The following is a 20772-nucleotide window of genomic DNA, read 5'->3' on the forward strand; positions in this document are numbered from 1 at the left end:
TAGCGCATCAGATGCCTAATGGAGCATATCATGTTAGATCCACTCCTCCCCATAATTCACTGGATTATCCAGTGTGGTCTTTATGTGATATTCATGTTTTGTAGGATTGTAGACAATGGTTGAGCATCAGTCCTACCACCGCCTGTACAACATGACAAGCCTCACTATATGACTCATTGACACCATTCTTGCGGTTCTTGATATTCCAACCCCATGACAAATGTGTCTAGAATTCCTGGCATTGTCCTGGAACATAACACCCTGCCCTGATAATAGGCATCAATCACTGACCAAGCCGAATTGATTTTTCCAGTCTCTGACTGTATAGATTGACACAGGAAGGGATAGTTACACTGGATGGGCTGCTGATTGGTTGTTACACTGGATGAACTGCTGATTGGCAGTTACACTGGATGAACTGCTGATTGGCAGTTACACTGGACGGACTGCTGATTGGTTGTTACACTGGACGGACTGCTGATTGGTTGTTACACTGGACGGACTGCTGATTGGTTGTTACACTGGACGGACTGCTGATTGGTTGTTACACTGGATGGACTGCTGATTTGCAGTTACACTGGATAGAGATTGTTGATTGGCAGTTACACTGGATGGGCTGCTGATTGGCAGTTACACTGGATGGACTGCTGATTGGCAGTTACACTGGATAGATTGTTGATTGGCAGTTACACTGGATGGACTGCTGATTGGTTGTTACACTGGACGGACTGCTGATTGGCAGTTACACTGGATAGATTGTTGATTGGCAGTTACACTGGATGGACTGCTGATTGGCAGTTACACTGGATGGACTGCTGATTGGCAGTTACACTGGATGGACTGCTGATTGGCAGTTACACTGGATGGACTGCTGATTGGCAGTTACACTGGATGGACTGCTGATTGGCAGTTACACTGGATGGACTGCTGATTGGTTGTTACACTGGATGGACTGCTGACTGGCTGTTCATATGTAAATTCCTGTTGGTATAATAGACAGCATGACCACAGAGGAAATAATTTGTATGGCCATTGCTCCAGCAGTAACTACTCTGTGCATACTGTATAACAATGTTTTATGGTCCCGTTCTATGTAAAGGCAGATTTTTACACACAATGTGATGTGCACAATGGTAAAGGCTATTTTGTGTTAAAGAGCACCTGTGAACTAGATCAACCATCCTAAAGATCTATTCTGGGATTTTCATATTGATGGCCTATCCTCAGGATAGGTCATGAAAATGAAATTGGCGGGGTCCGACTACCAGCACTCCCGCTGATCAGCTGTATGACGAGACTGTGAGTGCCGTGGCCTTCTTGCAATTTACCAAGCACAGCACCATACATTATACATATAGCGGCTGTGCTTGGTATTGCAGCTCAGTCCCATTCACTTGAATGGGACTGAGCTGCGCCTAGGCCACGTGACCAATGAACCTTATGTCACATGGTCTAGGAAGAGGCCTAAGCACTTAGGGAGCACCACGGCCTCTTCATACAGCTGATCGGCAGGGGTCCCGAGAGTCGGACCCCCACCAATTAAATATTGACCTATCCTGAGGATAAGCCATCAATATGAAAATCCCAAAGAAAGTCTTTAATCCAGACATCCTGCCTGGTAGGACTAATCCTACTGACTGAAATGAATGAAAAACAGTTGCAGCATTTCCTATAAGAGAGACTTTTGTTCTTCATGCAAATTAAAGGGGTATTCCCATCTTAAACAATGGGGCCATATCGCTAGGATATGCCCTCATTGTCTGATAGGTGCGGGTCCCACCTACAACGAGAAGAGCTGAGGAAAGCTGTGGCTGGAGGACCCCGGATTTCCTGGGATCTGTCCACCACCCGCGCTGCTCCCATAGAAGTGAATGGGACCGCACAGTGCACGCTTGGCCCCTGCTCCCATTCATCTCTATAGGGCAGACGGAAATAGCCGAGCCAGCACTCGGCTATTTTTGGCAGCCCCATAGAAATAAATGAAGGACGGCTGTGCATGCGCAGTGCGCCCTCCACTCATTTCCCTGCTCCATTCTCATTGTAGCTGCAGGTCTCAGTGGTGGGACCCGCACCTATCAGACAATGGGGGCATATCCTAGCGATATGCCTCCATTGTCTGAGATGGGAAAACCCCTTTAAAGGGCTTCTGTCACCCCACTAAAGTCTTTTTTTTTTTGGGCTAGTTAAATTCCTTATACTGCGATATATGAAAATATAATGGTGTTACTTACTTTCCTTCAGCAGTTTCTTGTAAAAAAAGAACTTTTATAATATGTAAATTAGGTTTCTACCAGCATGTAGGGCGTCTACTTGCTGGTAGCCACCGCAAAAAAACGCCCCCTCGTCGTGTTGATTGACAGGGCCAGCCGGCCCTGACAGACGTCAGCCGGCCCTGTTAGCATTTCAAAAATCGCGCGCCTGTGTTCATTCGGCGCAGGCGCTCTGAGATGAGGAGGCTCGCCTCCTCAGCACTCCCTCAGTGCGCCTGCGCCGATGACTTCTTCTCTTTCGGTGATGTCATCGGCGCAGGCGCACTGAGGGACTGCTGAGGAGGCGAGCCTCCCCATCTCAGAGCGCCTGCGCCGAATGAACACAGGCGCGCGATTTTTTAAATGCTGACAGGGCCGGCCGGAGGCGGAGATCGCGGCTGGCTCTGTCAATCAACACGACGAGGGGGCGATTTTTTGCGGCGGCTACCAGCAAGTAGACGCCCTACTTGCTGGTAGAGACCTAATTTACATATTATAAAAGTTCGTTTTTACAAGAAACTGCTGAAGGAAAGTAGGTGACACCATTATATTTTCATATATCGCAGTATAAGGAATTTAACTAGCCCCAAAAAAAAAATATGACTTTAGTGGGGTGACAGAAGCCCTTTAACATTGCATCACATCTTGTCTATAAAGCCATTAACAAATTTTTACTTGCCCCCAATATCTATCTAGGACAGCCCTGGTCTACAGGGGGCAGCAGTGACACACCGGACATAGGTATTACCATTCACATCTTGCTTTATAGCAACCTTCGGCACTCCAGCTGTTGTGAAACTACAATTCCCAGCATGCTCCATGCATTTCTATGGGAGTTATGAGAAGAGCAGAGCAAGGGTGCATGCTGGGAGTTGTAGTTTCACAACACCTGGAGTGCCAGAGGTTGCCTACACCATCCATTTGCAGAAGAAACATATCAGGTCACCGGGTTTACTTGCCGTCTATCTAGGGGCTATGCGGGCGGTGGCACTAGACACAATTCACATAAAGTAACCTCCCGTCACTAGAATTAGCTGGCAGTGAAGATTTAATGGTTTAATCCTTACAGTCTGTAATCTGCTTATTTCCTGAGCCAGGTTGCAGCCATACTTCAGATTGTGCAAAGAGCAGATAAGACTGGGTCTTGTGAAGGCGAACAATGTGACATCTTAGATTGGAAATGCTTCAGATATTCCTGACAGTGCAATGGTGCCACAGCCAGGAAGGGCCCAACCACAGGAAGCACGGAGGCACAATGCAGTGGCAGCAGGATGGGGCGACATGATGGTGGAAAATCAGGAGAATATGGGCTGGATCAGGGCAGAGGGGGTCAACATGTACTTATTACAAGTAGGAAAGGAGAACTTGTGAGATTCGGGATGATCATGAGTCAAGACCCAGTGAGGATCTTTTCCTTGTAAGGCTGGGTTTCTGCTGCAGTGACTCACTTGGGAATGACAGGCATTAACCAGTCACAAGCAGCACAATGAATACGTTGTTTTAACCCTTTCCGGCATTAATCTGCATAGGATGTAAAATACTACAGCTGTGATTTAGAAGTGAGTGTTGCAGCAACCTTACTTACAAAATTTGGGAAGCAAAAATGTTAAAGGAGAAGGTACACCCTCACAGCCATGTTTTTTAAATGCATATAAGGTGAAAAATGCAACAATGTTGCAAACGTCTTCATTTAAAAAAAATAAAAATACATTTTATACCTACAGCTTCCATGGTAACAGACAACAAACAATCCTTGTGTAGTCCCCTTCAGTCACTCCAAAAGGTATGCTAATAGGAAATGACTGAGTGTAGGCGGCAACAAGGGGTTTGTTGTTAGTCTGTAACCATGGAGCCAGATCGGTCTGCATAGGAGCTGTAGACAAAAAACTATAGATTTTTTTGCAAAGATGCTACATTTTTTCGGTTTAGGTGCATTGGATGCATTAAAGGGGTTGTCTCATGAAAAATGTTCTACAGTTTTCAAACCAGCACCTGGATCTGAATACTTTTATAATTGCATGTGATAAAAAAATGTAGCATAGCCACTGAGTTATTCAATAAAATCTATCTGTATAGCGCCACCTGCTGTGTGTTCTTTTTCTTATTCTTTGTCCTGCTCACTGAGATGGCCGCACATGCTCAGTTTTATCCTTTAACTGCCTCCTGAGCTGTGATAGGGAGAAAATGGACACGCCCCCTAAGCTGTGATAGGGAGAACATGGACACGCCCCCCTGAGCTACTGGTTCTAGCTTTGTGTATCTGATGTCTGATTTTGATTTTTTACATTAGTCATGAGATAACCCTTTAAATATAATGGTGGTGAAAACAGACCTTCCATTATTACATAGTAGTAGATACCCTGACCTGATTAATGATAGGACTGTGCCCATTTTGCCTGGTTGGTTTAATGGTGAGACAGTGACTGCTACTATGAACTATTTCTAGTGCAATGGGCAGTGACATATGCATACTTACCAATATCAGTTGTTAAAATCCCCAGGAATGCCTTGTGTTAAACCCAACCTCTTGCGGTCAGGACTGTCTCTAAAAATCAGTGGTAGTCCCGGTAAATTCAGGACAGTTGGCAATTCTGCATATGCCTCCAGTTCCAGTATAGCTGATCTCTCATCGACTGCACCAGAGAAAACATCTAGCACCCTGATATTGCAGTCAGTTTGAGCGGAGGCCTCACCAGTGCTGTAGCCCATTACTGGTTATTGGTTATAGGGGTTGTCCAGGTTCAGAGCTGAACCCGGACATCCCTCCATTTTCACCCTGGCAGCCCCCCTGACTTGAGCATCGGAGCAGTTCATGCTCCGATGCTCTCCTTTGCCCTGCGCTAAATTGCACAGGGCAAAGGCATTTTTAGGAGTTCCGGTGACGTACCGGGGCTCTCCATGGGGCTGACAGGAACCCCGGTGACGTCACCGGCACTGATGGGCGGGATTTAGCTCTGCCCTAGCCAGTAAAACGGCAGAGTTAAAGCCCGCCCCTCAGAGCCGGTGACGTCACCGAACACACTGCCGGGAGGAAGTTACCACCCGGCAGTGTGTTATTGAAAACAAAAGAGCCCGTGCCCTGCGTGGTTTAGCACAGGGCACGGGAGCGCATCGGAGCATGAGATGCTCCGATGCTAGGCTAAGGGGGGCTGCCGGGACAACCCCTTTAAGTGATTCTTCCATTTTGTAACGTATACTGAATGGGAAAACCCACCCAAACTTACCACCCGAAACACAAATACGATGCCCAATCTATGGCCCCATGCTGTGTGGGCACACAGAAGGCGGTCAGAGGTTGACTCAGGATGGGTCATCAGTATCTGATCGGTGAGGTCTGACTCCCGACACCCCTATTGATCAGCCGGTGAGCGCTGTGGCCTTTTCCTAGGCCAGTGACGTAACGTTCATCGGTCTTTTGGCCTAGGTGCAGCTCATCCCCATTCAAGTAAATGAGGCTGAGCTGCAATACCAAGCACAGCAACTATCCAATGGATGGCTGTGGGGGTGCCGGGTGTTGGACTTACACTGATCCGATATTGATGACCTATCCTGAGGATAGGTCATCAGTAGCAAACATTTGGAAAACCCATTTAATGGTTACTCTAGAACTATACCACCCGCTCAAATTTATCAATGTATTTGCTTCTGTTTTTTGGCACATTTTACTTATCTGTTGCGCAACATATTTATTAACCTTTTGCACTAAAATTTAGAGTCATGCACACCATTCACTGACATTTGTAAAAGTGGGGTAAGAAGTAGGTGTGACTTGGAGTAGGTGTGACTGGATGGCAAACAGGGGGCACTGGATGGCACAATAGGAGCAATGGTTGTCACAAGGGGGCAATCAATGGCACAAAGTGGCACTGGATGGCCCAAGGGGGCAATGGATGGCAAACAGGAAGCAATGGATGGCACAAGGGGGGAATGGATGGCACAATGGGGGCAATGGATGTCACAAGGGCGAAAAGGATGGCACAAGGGGGGCAATGGATGGCAGAATGGGGACAATGGATGGCAAACCGGGGCACTGGATGGCACAAAGGGGCACTGGATGGCAAACTGGGGGCACTGGATGGCAAACAGGGGCACTGGATGGCAAACAGGGGCACTGGATGGGAGTATGGGGGTACTGTGGATGGCACTGTTATGGAAATACAGTGGGTGGCACTTATGGAAGCGCTGTGGATGGCACTATTATGGACGCACTGTGAATGACAGTTATGGGAGCACTGTGGACGTCACTGTTATGGGGCACTGTGGACGTCACAGTTATGGACGCGCTGGGGATGGCACTGTTATGGACGCGCTGGGGATGGCACTGTTATGGACGCACTGTGGATGCCACTGTTATAGGGGCAGTAAGGATGGCACTGTTATGGCGGCAGTGTGGATGGCACTGTTATGGGAACAGTGTGGATGGCACTGTTATGGGAACACTGTAGGTGACACTTATAGGAATACTGTGGATGGCAATTATGGATGCACTGTGGATGTCACTGTTGTGGGGGCAGTGTGGATGACACTTATGGGAGCACTGTGGACGCCACTGTTATGGGGGCGCTGTGGATGTCACTGTTATGGGGGCACTGTGGATGACACTGTTATGGGGGCGCCGTGGATGGCACTGTTATGGGGGCAGTGTGGATGTCACTGTTATGGGGGCAGTGTAGATGTCACTGTTATGGGGCAGTGTAGATGTCACTGTTATGGGGGCGCTGTGGATGTCACTGTTATGGGAACACTGTGGATGACACTTATGGGAACACTGTGGATGACACTGTTATGGGAACACTGTGGATGACACTGTTATGGGAACACTGTGGATGACACTGTTATGGGAACACTGTGGATGACACTTATGGGAACACTGTGGATGACACTGTTATGGGGGCAGTGTGGATGTCACTGTTATGGGGGCAGTGTGGATGTCACTGTTATGGGGGCAGTGTGGATGTCACTGTTATGGGGGCAGTGTGGATGACACTGTTATGGGGGCAGTGTGGATGACACTGTTAAGGGAATACTGTGGATGTCACTGTTATGGGGGCAGTGTGGATGACACTGTTATGGGTATAAGTGATAGGGCTCGTGCACAGAACCGTTTCGGTTTTGCAGTCTGTAAGTTACGGATCCACTAAATAAGGTTACTGTCCGTGTCCAGTGTGTTTTGTTTTTTTGCAGTCCCATTGAGTTCTATAGGTTTTAGATCTCCATTATGAGGACCAGAATAGGATATGTTCTATCTTTTGCAGAACTGACATACGGATGTGGAAAGCACATGGACGTCATCAGTGTGTTTTTTACATCGGTATGTCAGTTCCAGTAAAGATAGAACATGTCCTATTCTGGTCCTCAAAATGAGGACCTCAAATCCATAGAACTCAATGGGACTGCAAAAAATGTGGATCGCTAAATGGATACGGTCGTGTGCATAAAGGTTTAGATACACAGCTCAGCAGGTTGTATGATACAAAATGGAATTAGATACACAGCTCAGCAGGCTGTGTCATAGAAGATGGGATTAGATACACACTTCAGCAGGCAGTATCACACACAACAGGCTCTGTATTGGGCATACATACATGTTAGGATTAGATACAGATGTGCGCAGGTACAGCATGCACGCCAAGCACACTCTGCTTTTAACCCCGTCCGGTGCCATTACAGCTTTCATCGGATCCAGGGATGAAAGTACCAACATGCATGCTGAGCCCACTATATACTTCTCTTGGAGCCTAATGGCTACTGGTAGGTGCTATAAAAAACAGACTCAGTTTTATACTGACTTTAAAACCAGCCTCCAGGGCAGACTAACTGGTCAGGTGTGGATGACTGCTTGGAGATGGCCACGCCTCCAATATGTACTACAAAGAAAAAAATGTGGGGGGTTCTGCCCGCACAACCCTATGCAGGTGCACATTGCTATGGTGAAATACAGATACAAATGCAAAAACACAAATGCAACCGCACTCTGCAACCAGCACTCTGCCCTGCCTCTATGCTGGATGTTGAATAAGGCATTGGTGTACATTTTGGCCAAAGTGTAATAAGCCATTTACCACGTCAAGGTCGCCTCTATAAGTGGTCCATAACACTAGTTCCTACCTGTTATGGGCCATGACAGCCACACAAAGTCCAGGGAGCGCAGGTACAGCATGCACGCCAGGCACACTCTGCTTTTAACCCCGTCCGGTGCCATTACAGCTTTCATCGGATCCAGGGATGCAAGTACCAGTAGCCATTAGGCTCCAGGAGAAGTATATAGTGGGCTCAGCATGCATTTTGGTACTTGCATCCCTGGATCCGATGAAAGCTGTAATGGCACTGGACAGGGTTAAAAGCAGAGTGTGCTTGGCGTGCATGCTGTACCTGCGCTCCCTGGACTTTGTGTGGCTGTCATGGCCCATAACAGGTAGGAACTAGTGTTATGGACCACTTATAGAGGCGACCTTGACGTGGTAAATGGCTTATTACACTTTGGCCAAAATGTACACCAATGCCTTATTCAACATCCAGCATAGAGGTAGGGCAGAGTGCTGGTTGCAGTGTGCGATTGCATTTGAGTTTTTTTGTTTGTATCTGTATTTCGCCATAGCAATGTGCACCTGCATACAAGGTTGTGCTGGCTGACCCCCCCCACATTTTTTTCTTAGATACAGATGTGTTTGGACGTGCTTGCTGCTTCCAGCTGTTTATTACACTCTGGAGATGGTGAGGGAAGAGCCTGCAGACGGTCAGTGATGGGATTAGATACACAGCTCAGCAGGCTGTATCACACAGGATAGGATTAGATACACATGTGAGGGCAGAGCCTGTGGACGGTCAGTAATGGGATTTAGACACTGGGTGAGAAGTAGATTCATGTCTGGGTGTAGAAAGATGGACACAGGAGTTATTGATGGAGTAGCTGCTGCAGGCAGGGGGGCGTGTCCAGCCTGTGACTCATCACTGTGCAGTGCAGCCAGGATTGTGTATCAATAAAGTTATTTATTCAACAAAACAAGAAGGGGAGAAAGTAAACAGATCTGCCAGGATAAAACTTTCACACTTGCGGCAGTGTGATCCGGCGGGCAGTTCTGTCGTCGGAACTGGCCGCCGGATCCGCCGATCTGCTGCTAACTGAAAGCATTTGTGAGACGGATCCGGATGCGGATCCGTCTCACAAATGCATTGCAAGGACGGATCCGGCATTCAGGCATGCCTTCAGTTTTTTTCGCCGGAGAGAAAACCGTAGCATGCTGCGGTTTTCTCTTTTGCCTGATCAGTCAAAACAACTGAACTGAAGACATCCTGATGCAAACTGAACGGATTACTCTCCATTCAGAATACATGGGGATAAAACTGATCAGTTCTTTTCCGGTATAGAGCTCCTGTGACAGAACTCTATGCCGGAAAAGAAAAACGCAAGTGTGAAAGTACCCTAATGTGATTAGGCCCGTCGCTAACCGACAGGCAAAACAAGCAATTGCTTGGGGCCCCGAGCAGAGCCGGTGCTTGTTTTGCTTCCTTTAAGGCTGAGTAACTCAGAAGATCCGATGGTATATTCTAACCCCCAGGCGTTCCCATGGTGACGGGGACGCTTGCCTGCGGGTTAGAATATACCATCGGATCTGAGTTTTACGAGCTCAGTGAGATCGTAAAAACTCAAATCCGATGGTATATTCTAACCCCCAGGCGTTCCCATGGTGACGGGGACGCTTGCCTGGGGGTTAGAATATACAGGGCCACGCCGCTCACATTATAAACTAATCAGTAACTACTTTAACTTTAATCATTGCTCATTGCTGAGCTCTTTACTTGGATTATTTGGATATCTTACTTTGTCTTAGCTCCGGTAACAGCAGGCAGTGCAGGCGGCGCTCACTCACTGACCGACGTCACGCACCTGCTCCTCCCACTAGGCGGCGCAGGCGTGTGACGTCAGTGAGTGAGCGCCGCCTGCACTGCCTGCTGTTACCGGAGCTAAGACAAAGTAAGATATCCAAATAATCCAAGTAAAGAGCTCAGCAATGAGCAATGATTAAAGTTAAAGTAGTTACTGATTAGTTTATAAATATACTGCTGTGAGCGTCGGGGAGGGGGGTCTGTGGATGGCACTGTAGGGGGATCTGTGGATGGCAGTGCCATCCACAGATCCCCCTACAGTGCCATCCACAGATCCCCCCTCCCCTAAACAGTGCCATCCACAGATCTCCCCCCTAAACAGTGCCATCCACAGATCCCCCCCCCCCCTAAACAGTGCCATCCACAGATCCCCCCTCCCCTAAACAGTGCCATCCACAGATCCCCCCTCCCCTAAACAGTGCCATCCACAGATCCCCCCTCCCCTAAACAGTGCCATTATGGCACTGTTTAGGGGAGGGGGGGATCTGTGGATGGCACTGTTTAGGGGAGGAGGGATCTGTGGATGGCACTGTTTAGGGGGGAGATCTGTGGATGGCACTGTTTAGGGGAGGGGGGATCTGTGGATGGCACTGTAGGGGGATCTGTGGATGGCACTGCCATCCACAGATCCCCCTACAGTGCCATCCACAGATCCCCCTCCCCGACGCTCACAGCAGTATATTTATAAACTAATCAGTAACTACTTTAACTTTAATCATTGCTCATTGCTGAGCTCTTTACTTGGATTATTTGGATATCTTACTTTGTCTTAGGGGAGGGGGGATCTGTGGATGGCACTGTTTAGGGGGGAGATCTGTGGATGGCACTGTTTAGGGGAGGGGGGATCTGTGGATGGTACTGTTTAGGGGAGGGGGGATCTGTGGATGGTACTGTTTAGGGGAGGGGGGATCTGTGGAGGGATCTGTGGATGGCACTGTTTAGGGGAGGGGGGATCTGTGGAGGGATCTGTGGATGGCACTGTTTAGGGGGAGATCTGTGGATGGCACTGTTTAGGGGAGGGGGGATCTGTGGATGGCACTGTTTAGGGGAGGGGGGATCTGTGGATGGCAATGTTTAGGGGGGAGATCTGTGGATGGCACTGTTTAGGGGAGGGGGATCTGTGGGTGGCACTGTTTAGGGGGGAGATCTGTGGATGGCACTGTTTAGGGGAGGGGGATCTGTGGATGGCACTGTTTAGGGGAGGGGGATCTGTGGATGGCACTGTTCAAATTTCATGCACATTAAATGCAACAGCAGTATTTGCACTGTAAACCTCCTTTTTTATTTATATAAAGTCATACGTGAAACTGTATGGCTATACTGTGGTTCCTGTAGGCTTTGCGTGCGTAAGGTGTGGAGGAGGGGGCCTCCATGTCTATTTTGCTTGGGGCCCCCAAATTCCTTCAAACGGCCCTGAATGTGATGTCTTCCGGGGGGGAAGGAAAGCTCAGACATGAAAAACAGGTATTGGTGAGGGGTGTTAGGAGCACATAAAAAGAATTTTGATTTTGGGACCGGACAACCTCTTTAAAACTATCAGCTGTGTCACATGGTTTTGTATATTCCTTGTCTTTTGTATATGTTTTAAATATGTTATATATCTCCAGCTATTAGCAGGGAGCTGGGTGCTAACCACCCTCTCCCTAGTAGTTAGTCCTATTTTCTAGTGTCACTATAGGTCTAATTCCATATGCACACACTGCTTAAAACTGCTCAAACTCTGCCCTCCAACATGTTTCACCAGGGGATTCGGGCAAAGTGCAGAGAGCGTGGCAGTTGCAGAGAGAGCAGAGCCTCTAGGTGTAATGGTAATGCCCCCGTTGCTCCTAGAGGCTCATTTGCATATAATAAAACATCATTTTTCTCAGCAATGCGGGCTCCTATGAACATAGGACCAACACAGATGTCTTCAGCTGCCAAGCGCACATGTAATAGGTCAGCCAGTGTCATAGGTACAAATCTGCTGACAGATGTCCTTTCCACAGGATAGAAAAATACATGGCTGCTTTCTCCCATAAACAGCACCACACCTGTCCACAGGTTGTGTGTGGTATTATAGCTCAGCCCCATTTACTTCAATGCAGCTGAGCTGGAATACCAGACACAGCCCATGGACAGACTTGGAATCAAGTAACCATGTTTTTCTAATCCTGGAGAACTCCTTTAAAGAGAAACTTTCACCGCCAAAATACCTCCTAACCACCAGCTGTACCAACTGGTTTATAGGTATGTCCTTGGCAAATTCATCCGATGGGCAAGATCATAGGAAAACAACTTTTGTTCTGCCGCGCGCTGTCTGTAAATGAGAAGGTTAAAGTCAAGGGGTAGGGACCTTGACACTTGAAGTCAAGTTTGCCACGACCCCCTCCTGCCCCTTCCCTTTTCATTGATGGCTTTGTGATTCATCAGGAGATCCTGTGCCTGCGCCCTCAATTTTATTTTCTGTGCCTGCGCAGTGAGACCCGCTGTAATGTAATTGGCCACAGAGGCTCAATGCGCAGGTGCTGACTTAGAGGCGCGAGCCAAGCTCACCACGCTGGCGCAGAAAACAAGTTTGTATGGCGCAGGTGTGGGATCTCCTGAGGAATTGCACATGAAGAAAAAAAACAAGGTTATCAATCAAATACGAACAGGCAGGAAGGGGGCACAGCATGCTTGACTTGAAGAGGTTTCCCAGGGCTGCCATGGTAAGCTCCCTGCTAAGCTGTGCAGGAGACATTCACCATAATAGATCTCTATTAAGGTGAACAAGACAAGGGATCAAAATATTTCATGTTCCACCCCACTAAGGGGGCTAATCTATATATATAAAGAAGGACGTATATATGTATGTATGTATGTATGTTCCGTGATCACTCAGAAACGCAACCATCGATTTCAACGAAACTTGGTATACACATCCCTTGCTACCTGGAAAGAAATCTTGGGGGGTCACAGTTCTCTAGGACGTAACGTTTCTAAAATATTCCCCAGAAAATGCAAATATGGCACATCAAATGATCTACATTAGCCAATAGAAGCCTGCAGGTCTTTCTCTTCATATTACAACTTCCACACGTGGTCACATGTCCCTTATCAGCCAATAGAAGCTCACAGGTCCTTAGTCTCCACATACACACAGTTTTACTCCAGGTTTCCATAATAACCCAGCCATTTTTCTTCACTGCTGTAGGTCAGCTTTAAAGGGTCAGGGCGCTGTGGATGACACTGTTAAGGAAGTGGAGTGCTGTGGAGTTCACAGTTCAGGGGGCAGGTAGGGTGGCTATTCAGGCCACCCTCAAAAGATGGACTTAAAACCCCCACCCCCAGGACCCACTAAGCCACGCCCAATCTGATTAGGTCACGCCCCCTCTCACTCCGCAGCCGACAGTGATTGAAAAAATGAAGGTAAAAATCAATTTCTGTCAGCTTCAGGGGTGGGAGGGACAGTGACTTTCGCCCTGCAGCTCACGCTCACACAGCGCAGTGCTGCGGTCTGAGAGTGAGCTGTTGAAAAGGACATCACTGCGTGAGATATTCCCAAAAAATGAATTAGCCAATAGAAACCTGGTCACATGACCCTTATCAGCCAATAGAAGCTCGCAGGCCCTTAGTCTCCACATACACACAGTTTTACTCCAGGTTTCCATAACAACCCAGCCATTTTTCTTCACTGCTGTAGGTCAGCTTTAAAGGGGCGGGGTACTGTAGATGTCACTGTTATAGTCGATGCTGTTGATATCTTTTAATGACACACACAAACATTAAATGAAATAGATGAAATATACCCGTGCGAAGCCGGGCCATTCTTCTAGGTATTAAATAAAAAGTGAAAAAAATCACCAAAATATTAAATTTCACAATAAAAAATATATAAACAATAAAAAAAGAAAAATGTTAGGTATTGCTGGATCTGAAAATGTCTGAACTGTCTGAAAATTCCTGTTTGATGAACGCCGTAACAGTAAAAAAAAATGAAAAACACACGATTCACCATTCACCATTTTTTTGTCAACTTATCCCCCCAAAATAATTGAATAACAATGATCAAAAAGTCATACATACTACAAAAATGGTACCAATAAAAAGTACACAAAAAACAAGCCCTCATACAGCAATGTAGACCGAAATATAAAAAAGTTATGGCTGTCAGAAAATGTTGATGCAAAGAAAATTTTAATTTTTAAAAAAAGGTTTTATTGTTTTCCAATAGAAGACATGGTAAAATAAATGGTGCTATTAAAAAATGCATATAGTCCCTCAAAAAAAAGCCCTCATATCGCTATGTGAATGGAAAATTAAAAAAGTTATGGCTATTGGAAGGAGGAGAGGAAAAAAAAAAATGCAAAAATGAAAATAGGCCCGGTCTTTAAGGGGTAGGCCATAATTTTCGCAGTTCAGTATGGTAGGCCTGCTGTTCAGTCAGTACACCGCCATATGGGTTAGGCTACTTTCACACTAGCGTTCGGGCGGATCCGTTCTGAACGGATCCGCCCATAATAATGCAGACGGAGGCTCCGTTCAGTACGGATCCGTCTGCATTATTTTAGCAAAAAAAAGCTAAGTGCGAAAATAGCCTAGTACGGATCCGTCCAGACTTTCAATGTAAAGTCAATGGGGGACGGATCCGCTTGAAGATTGAGCCACATTGTGGCATCTTCATACGGATCCGTCCCCATTGACTTACATTGAAAGTCTGGACGGATCCGTACGGATCCGCACGCCTCCGCACGGCCAGGCGGGCACCCCAACGCTGCAAGCAGCGTTCAGCTGTCCGCCTGTCCGTGCGGAGGCGAGCGGAGCGGAGGCTGAACGCCGCCAGACTGATGCAGTCTGAGCGGATCCGCCTCCATTCAGACTGCATCAGGGCTGGACGGAGGCGTTCGGGTCCGCTCGTGAGCTCCTTCAAACGGAGCTCACGAACGGAAACCCGAACGCTAGTGTGAAAGCAGCCTAAAGTGTATAAATTGTGTACATGTGAAATTTTAAAGGTGACACCCCTGGATCTCGATAGACACTTGGAGATGGAGAGTGGTCACCCAGAGACGGCAGTGCCAGCTGCTAGGCAACCACATCCAACTTATTAAAGAAATGATATCTAATGAGACCGGTATTACACTGCAAACTATTTTACAATGATATATATATAAATGTCATATATGTGATAGCCTATAGGAGTGAGAAGCCCATACAAGTAGCGCCACTGGAAGTTGTGTGTAAGCTAACAGCTATGACTTAATGTTTAACACCCAACCCAAATAAGGCTTCTCTAACCCAGACATGATTATGTAATAGTCTGCGTCCTGCCAAAACATCCACATTATGTATGTGAGCGCAAGCGTGAGGCGTGTGGACCTGGGACAAGCACAGCTTGTTACCTTCTGATCCGACACCCCCACCCACTGCTTGTGTGTCCCTATGAGGAGGCGGAGGCGTGCGGAGGCGTGCGGATCCGTCCAGACTTACAATGTAAGTCAATGGGGACGGATCCGTTTGAAGATGCCACAATGTGGCTCAATCTTCAAGCGGATCCGTCCCCCATTGACTTTACATTGAAAGTCTGGACGGATCCGTCCCAGGCTATTTTCACACTTAGCTTTTTTTTTTGCTAATATAATGCAGACGGATCCGTTCTGAACGGAGCCTCCGTCTGCATTATTATGAGCGGATCCGTTCAGAACGGATCCGCCCGAACGCTAGTGTGAAAGTAGCCTAACATGCTGCTTATTAGGGCTGCAGCTAACGATTATTTGAATAATCGATTAGTTGCCGATTAATTTCTACGATTAATCGATTAATCGGCAAAAACGACAAAATTACAAAACAGAGGTTTATATGATCTTACTTTAAAAAATATGTTCAAAGGCCATATTAAAACAAATTGTGGACGACACTATTATGGGGGATCTGTGGACGACACTATTATGGGGGATCTGTGGACGACACTATTATGGGGGATCTGTGGACGACACTATTATGGGGGATCTGTGGACGGCGCAGTTATGGAGAGGGGGATCTGTGGGTGGCGTAGTTATGGAGAGGGGGATCTGTGGGTGGCGTAGTTATGGAGAGGGGGATCTGTGGGCGGCGTAGTTATGGAGAGGGGGATCTGTGGGCGGCGCAGTTATGGAGAGGGGGATCTGTGGGCGGCGCAGTTATGGAGAGGGGGATCTGTGGGCGGCGCAGTTATGGAGAGGGGGATCTGTGGGCGGCGCAGTTATGGAGAGGGGGATCTGTGGACGGCGTAGTTATGGAGAGGGGGATCTGTGGGCGGCGCAGTTATGGAGAGGGGGATCTGTGGGCGGCGCAGTTATGGAGAGGGGGATCTGTGGGCGGCGCAGTTATGGAGAGGGGGATCTGTGGGCGGCGCAGTTATGGAGAGGGGGATCTGTGGGTGGCACAGTTATGGAGAGGGGGATCTGTGGGAGGCGCTGTTATGGAGAGGGGGATATGTGCACTGTTATGGGCATAACAGTGCACAGATCCCTTTCCTCATAACAATGCACAGATCCCCCCACAGATGCCATACACAGACCCCCCCCCCTGCTCCCCATAGCAGTGCTATACACAGACCCCCCCTCCCCATAGCAGTGCCATAGACAGATCCTCCCCCCTCCCCATAGCAGTGCTATACACAGACCCCCCTCCCCATAGCAGTGCCATAGACAGATCCTCCCCCCTCCCCATAACAGCCCCGGCCCCGATGCTTATAAGTCGGACTAATCACGTCTGCATCTTTATTTTACCTTTTTACAATGACGCTCCTGTAACAGCCAGGCAGAGCGGACGGCGGCGTAACGTCACTCACTCACGTGACGCACCTGCTCCGCCCACCTCATGAATGAAGGAGGCGGAGCAGGCGTGTCACGTGAGTGAGTGACGTTACGCCGCCGTCCGCTCTGCCTGGCTGTTACAGGAGCGTCATTGTAAAAAGGTAAAATAAGGATGCAGGGACCGCCCGCCCGCCCGCATAGCAACGAATCGGCGATTATTCGATAACTGGATTCGTCGACAACGAATCCAATTATCGAATATAATCGATTACATCGATTAATCGTTGCAGCCCTACTGCTTATCAGTTATACTGAATCTTTTCCCATACAGGTATATATCAGTCTGCTCAGCTCCTCCTGCTTTATAACATGCTGCTTATCAGTTATACTGAATCTTTTCCCATACAGGTATATATCAGTCTGCTCAGCTCCTCCTGCTTAGCTCCTCCTGCTTTATAACATGCTGCTTATCAGTTATACTGAATCTTTTCCCATACAAGTATATATAAATCTGCTCAGCTCCTCCTGCTCTATAACATGCTTCTTATATACTATACAGAATCTGTTCCCCGATATAACTATATATCAACCTGATCAGCTCCTCCTGCTCTATAACATGCTGCCTATATGTTATATGGAATCTTTTCCCATACAACTATATATCAATCTGCTCAGCTCCTCCTGCTCTATAACATGCTGCTCATCAGTTATACTGAATCTTTTCCTATACAAGTATATATCAGTCTGCTCAGCTACTCCTGCTCTATAACATGCTGCTTATCAGTTATACTGAATCTTTTCCCATACAAGTATATATCAGTTTGCTCAGCTCCTCCTGCTCTATAACATGCTTCTTATATACTATACAGAATCTGATCCCCATAAAACTATATATCAATCTGCTCAGATCCTCCTGCTCTATAACATGCTTATATGTTATACTAAATCTGCTCAGCTTCTTCTCCGCTATAACATGCTGCTTATCAGTTATACTAATTCTTTTCTCATAAAACTATATATCAATCTGCTCAGCTCCTTCTGTGCTACAACATGCTGCCTGCAGATTAGACTGCACTGTCACTGTGAGAAGTTCCCTTTAAGGAGGAAACAGCAAAAACAACATAAAAAACTTTACATTAAGAGGACAACACTTGGTTTTAAGATGACAGTTGGCTGCAAACATCCAAAATAATATATTGCTATAGGTAGATTATTACATAAAAGGTGAGGTATAGGCGGTTTACTGTGGAGGTATAGGCGGTACAATGTGGAGGTCTGGGCAGCCTCTGACTGCAATGGGTTACAGGGTAGGAATGTGGACAGGAAATGAGCCTGCTCTTGGGTATGAGACCGAGATTCCAACCTGGAAGGCAGAATTTAACATACGCAAGGCCGGACAGACCCTGCTAGGAGAAAGTTACATTATAACGATCATGCCACATTCCAGGGGCTCCGGATAGCAATATACTACAGCACAGATACAAACAGAAGCACACTCAGCACAGTATAGACACAGCAGATCTGGCACAACACGTTGTGCCTTAATAAAAACAGAAAATCCGCACAGATTTCCGTGTGGATTTCTGCACGTTTCCACACAAAATCCTTAACAAAAACCGTGTGGTGGTTTTAGGTGCGGATTAGACGCAGATCTCACTCTTGGGCCCCCTGCACAGGATCTGGAACGCGTGCGGACCGCACCGTAGGTCATGTACATTGTATTCTATGAGAATTTGAAATTCTCAATGCACACGATGCAGAATTTTTCCGCACGGATTTTGACTTGCGGTGCGGATTTTAAAATCCGTGACATGACAATTAATTTTTTTTCCTGACTGAATTTTCTTCATTCGCTTAGTGAAATCCGCATGCGGAAAATCCGCACCGAATCCGCACGCAAATCCACATGCAAATCAGCACCAATTAATGCGGATTGACCACACAGATTTGCCTGCGAACACCTGCGGATTTCAGTGCGGATTCTCCGCACATGAATCCTAAACGTGTGCATGTTCCCTTGCATTGCACAAAAAAAATAAAAATAAAAAATCGCTGAAACAATAGACATGCTGCAGATTTCACACAGGTCAATTTCCCGCACAGAAGTCAAAAGCACATGTGTACATGAGATACGCTGCAGTTTTCCCACATGAAAATCCGTGCGTAATTCACAACGTGCGCAAGTAGCCTAAATCTACTGAAAGTGATCACTGTGAGTTACAAAGTCAGCTCTGCTACATCTGCACACAGGCACATGTATGCATCAGGTATGGAATTTTAAAAAAAAGTGAATATTTTGCGATTTGCAAAGGTGAAGTCATCTGCTGCACTTAAGTTTATCTTCACATTACTACTCCCATCATCTCCTACCTACCTGGGTGGGGGGGCATAACCAGTCAAGCAGACACAGAGTGAGGACATTGTGACCCCCATCCCCCCTGTCCATTAACAATACACACTGGAAATAAATATGCACGTGCAGCCTGCCAGCCAGGGGCGGGTACAGACAGCTGTTCATCGTCTGGATGCCAGTTACACGCTGGCACGGAAAGTTCGTCTGCAGCCATTTTAGGCAAACTTGCTGAATTCTGATAAAAGGTGCTCGGTCGTGTTTATACCGCACTGTGGGGCTTAGAGAAGAAAATCCAAACTGAATGATGCCACGATGTGAACGGTGGCGCCTCTTAATGCAAACTTCTTGGACAGGCGCTGTAGTGGAAAAAGCGACGCCAGACGACGTGAAGTTTCACGGCTTCTATTTAGAAGACTACTTTTTGGGGAGAATATTTTTCCCCAGTCTTACCTTACTGTCCTCCTCCTCCTCCTCCTGACTAGAGTGACTGGATGGGGTAGTCTCTTTGGCAGCGCACTCTTCCACCTCCATCTCATTTTCCTTGGCTTGTGGCGACTCCTCAACTGCGCCAACCTCTTCCACTGGGATTGTCCCGTCGCTCTCCGTCCTCTCCCCCGCTTCGTCCTCAGCTACAGGATCCTCTTTCTCTCCCATCTCGCAGGGTTCTTCTGCCGCCGTCTCCGTCTTCTCTTCTCGGGCAGCAGCCTCGGCTGGCTCCTTCTCCCTGGAAGCGCGGAGTTTGACTATAAGGGTGGCGAGGATGACTGCCAGGGCTGTGAATATCAGGGGGATTGTCATTGAGAAGTCCCCGGCTTGCTCCATGCTGTCTGGGATGAGAAGGCTTTTGTTCTGTCTCCTGGCAGAAGCTGCACTGACTGATCCTCTCTCCTCCCAGCACTACCCGTCCACAAAACAGCTGTCATTGTCCTGGCCCTGCCTCTTCCACTAGAATCCGTCTCCCTGCCTCTCGCCGCCTACCCAGATAGTATACATTAGGCAGGCACCAGGAACCCCCCAGGTCTGCCCTGTCTTAGTATTGCTGCACTTAGTTCCCACAATATAGTACCGAAATAACGTATAGGACCAACCACCGTCCATATGTAATACTACTCCTCCTCACTTGTGTATGCTTTTCATGCACAAGAGCGCTAAATCCGAACATCTGCTAATCTCATTCACACATAAATAGGTCAGCGTTGCTGGAGATAAAGCAGTGGTCATGGTGGGGGCAGACATTTTTTTTTTGGGACGGCTTTTCGGTAATTACAGCTGACATGACAGATAACAGATTAATAAGTCTGCACTGCAAATACAGAGAAGAAGCACTTTAGGTCCTGTCCGCTGCAGATAACTGAATTAATATAGCATCCATACATTCTACAGACTGTCCGCCAGGCTTTGTTTTCTTAGCGACCAATTAGAGCTCAGCTTTTATTTCTTAAAACTGCTCTGGAAAGATGTAAGCTGATCTCTGATTGGTCGCCATGGGCAACAAAGACAGTTTCACTATTAGGGCGCTTTATGGAAACTG

The 20772-nt window shown here is 47.4% G+C and overlaps 1 protein-coding gene across 3 annotated transcripts in view; it reads right to left on the reverse strand.

The window, feature by feature from the left end:
- Window positions 1-20148, reverse strand: part of MXRA7 (matrix remodeling associated 7) — a 65469-nt gene extending 45321 nt beyond the window's left edge. For 2 of the 3 annotated variants that reach the window (XM_044296191.1, XM_044296193.1), the window contains exon 1: window positions 19692-20148. In XM_044296191.1, the coding sequence (XP_044152126.1) occupies window positions 19692-20063 (372 nt within the window). In that variant the 5' untranslated portion in view covers window positions 20064-20148. The remainder of the gene's footprint in view (window positions 1-19691) is intronic. The other variant, XM_044296192.1, reaches the window with a different exon arrangement.
- Between the last annotated feature and the right edge of the window lie 624 nt (window positions 20149-20772).

The sequence above is a fragment of the Bufo gargarizans genome, chromosome 6 (assembly GCF_014858855.1).
Source record: "Bufo gargarizans isolate SCDJY-AF-19 chromosome 6, ASM1485885v1, whole genome shotgun sequence".
NCBI lineage: Eukaryota > Metazoa > Chordata > Amphibia > Anura > Bufonidae > Bufo > Bufo gargarizans.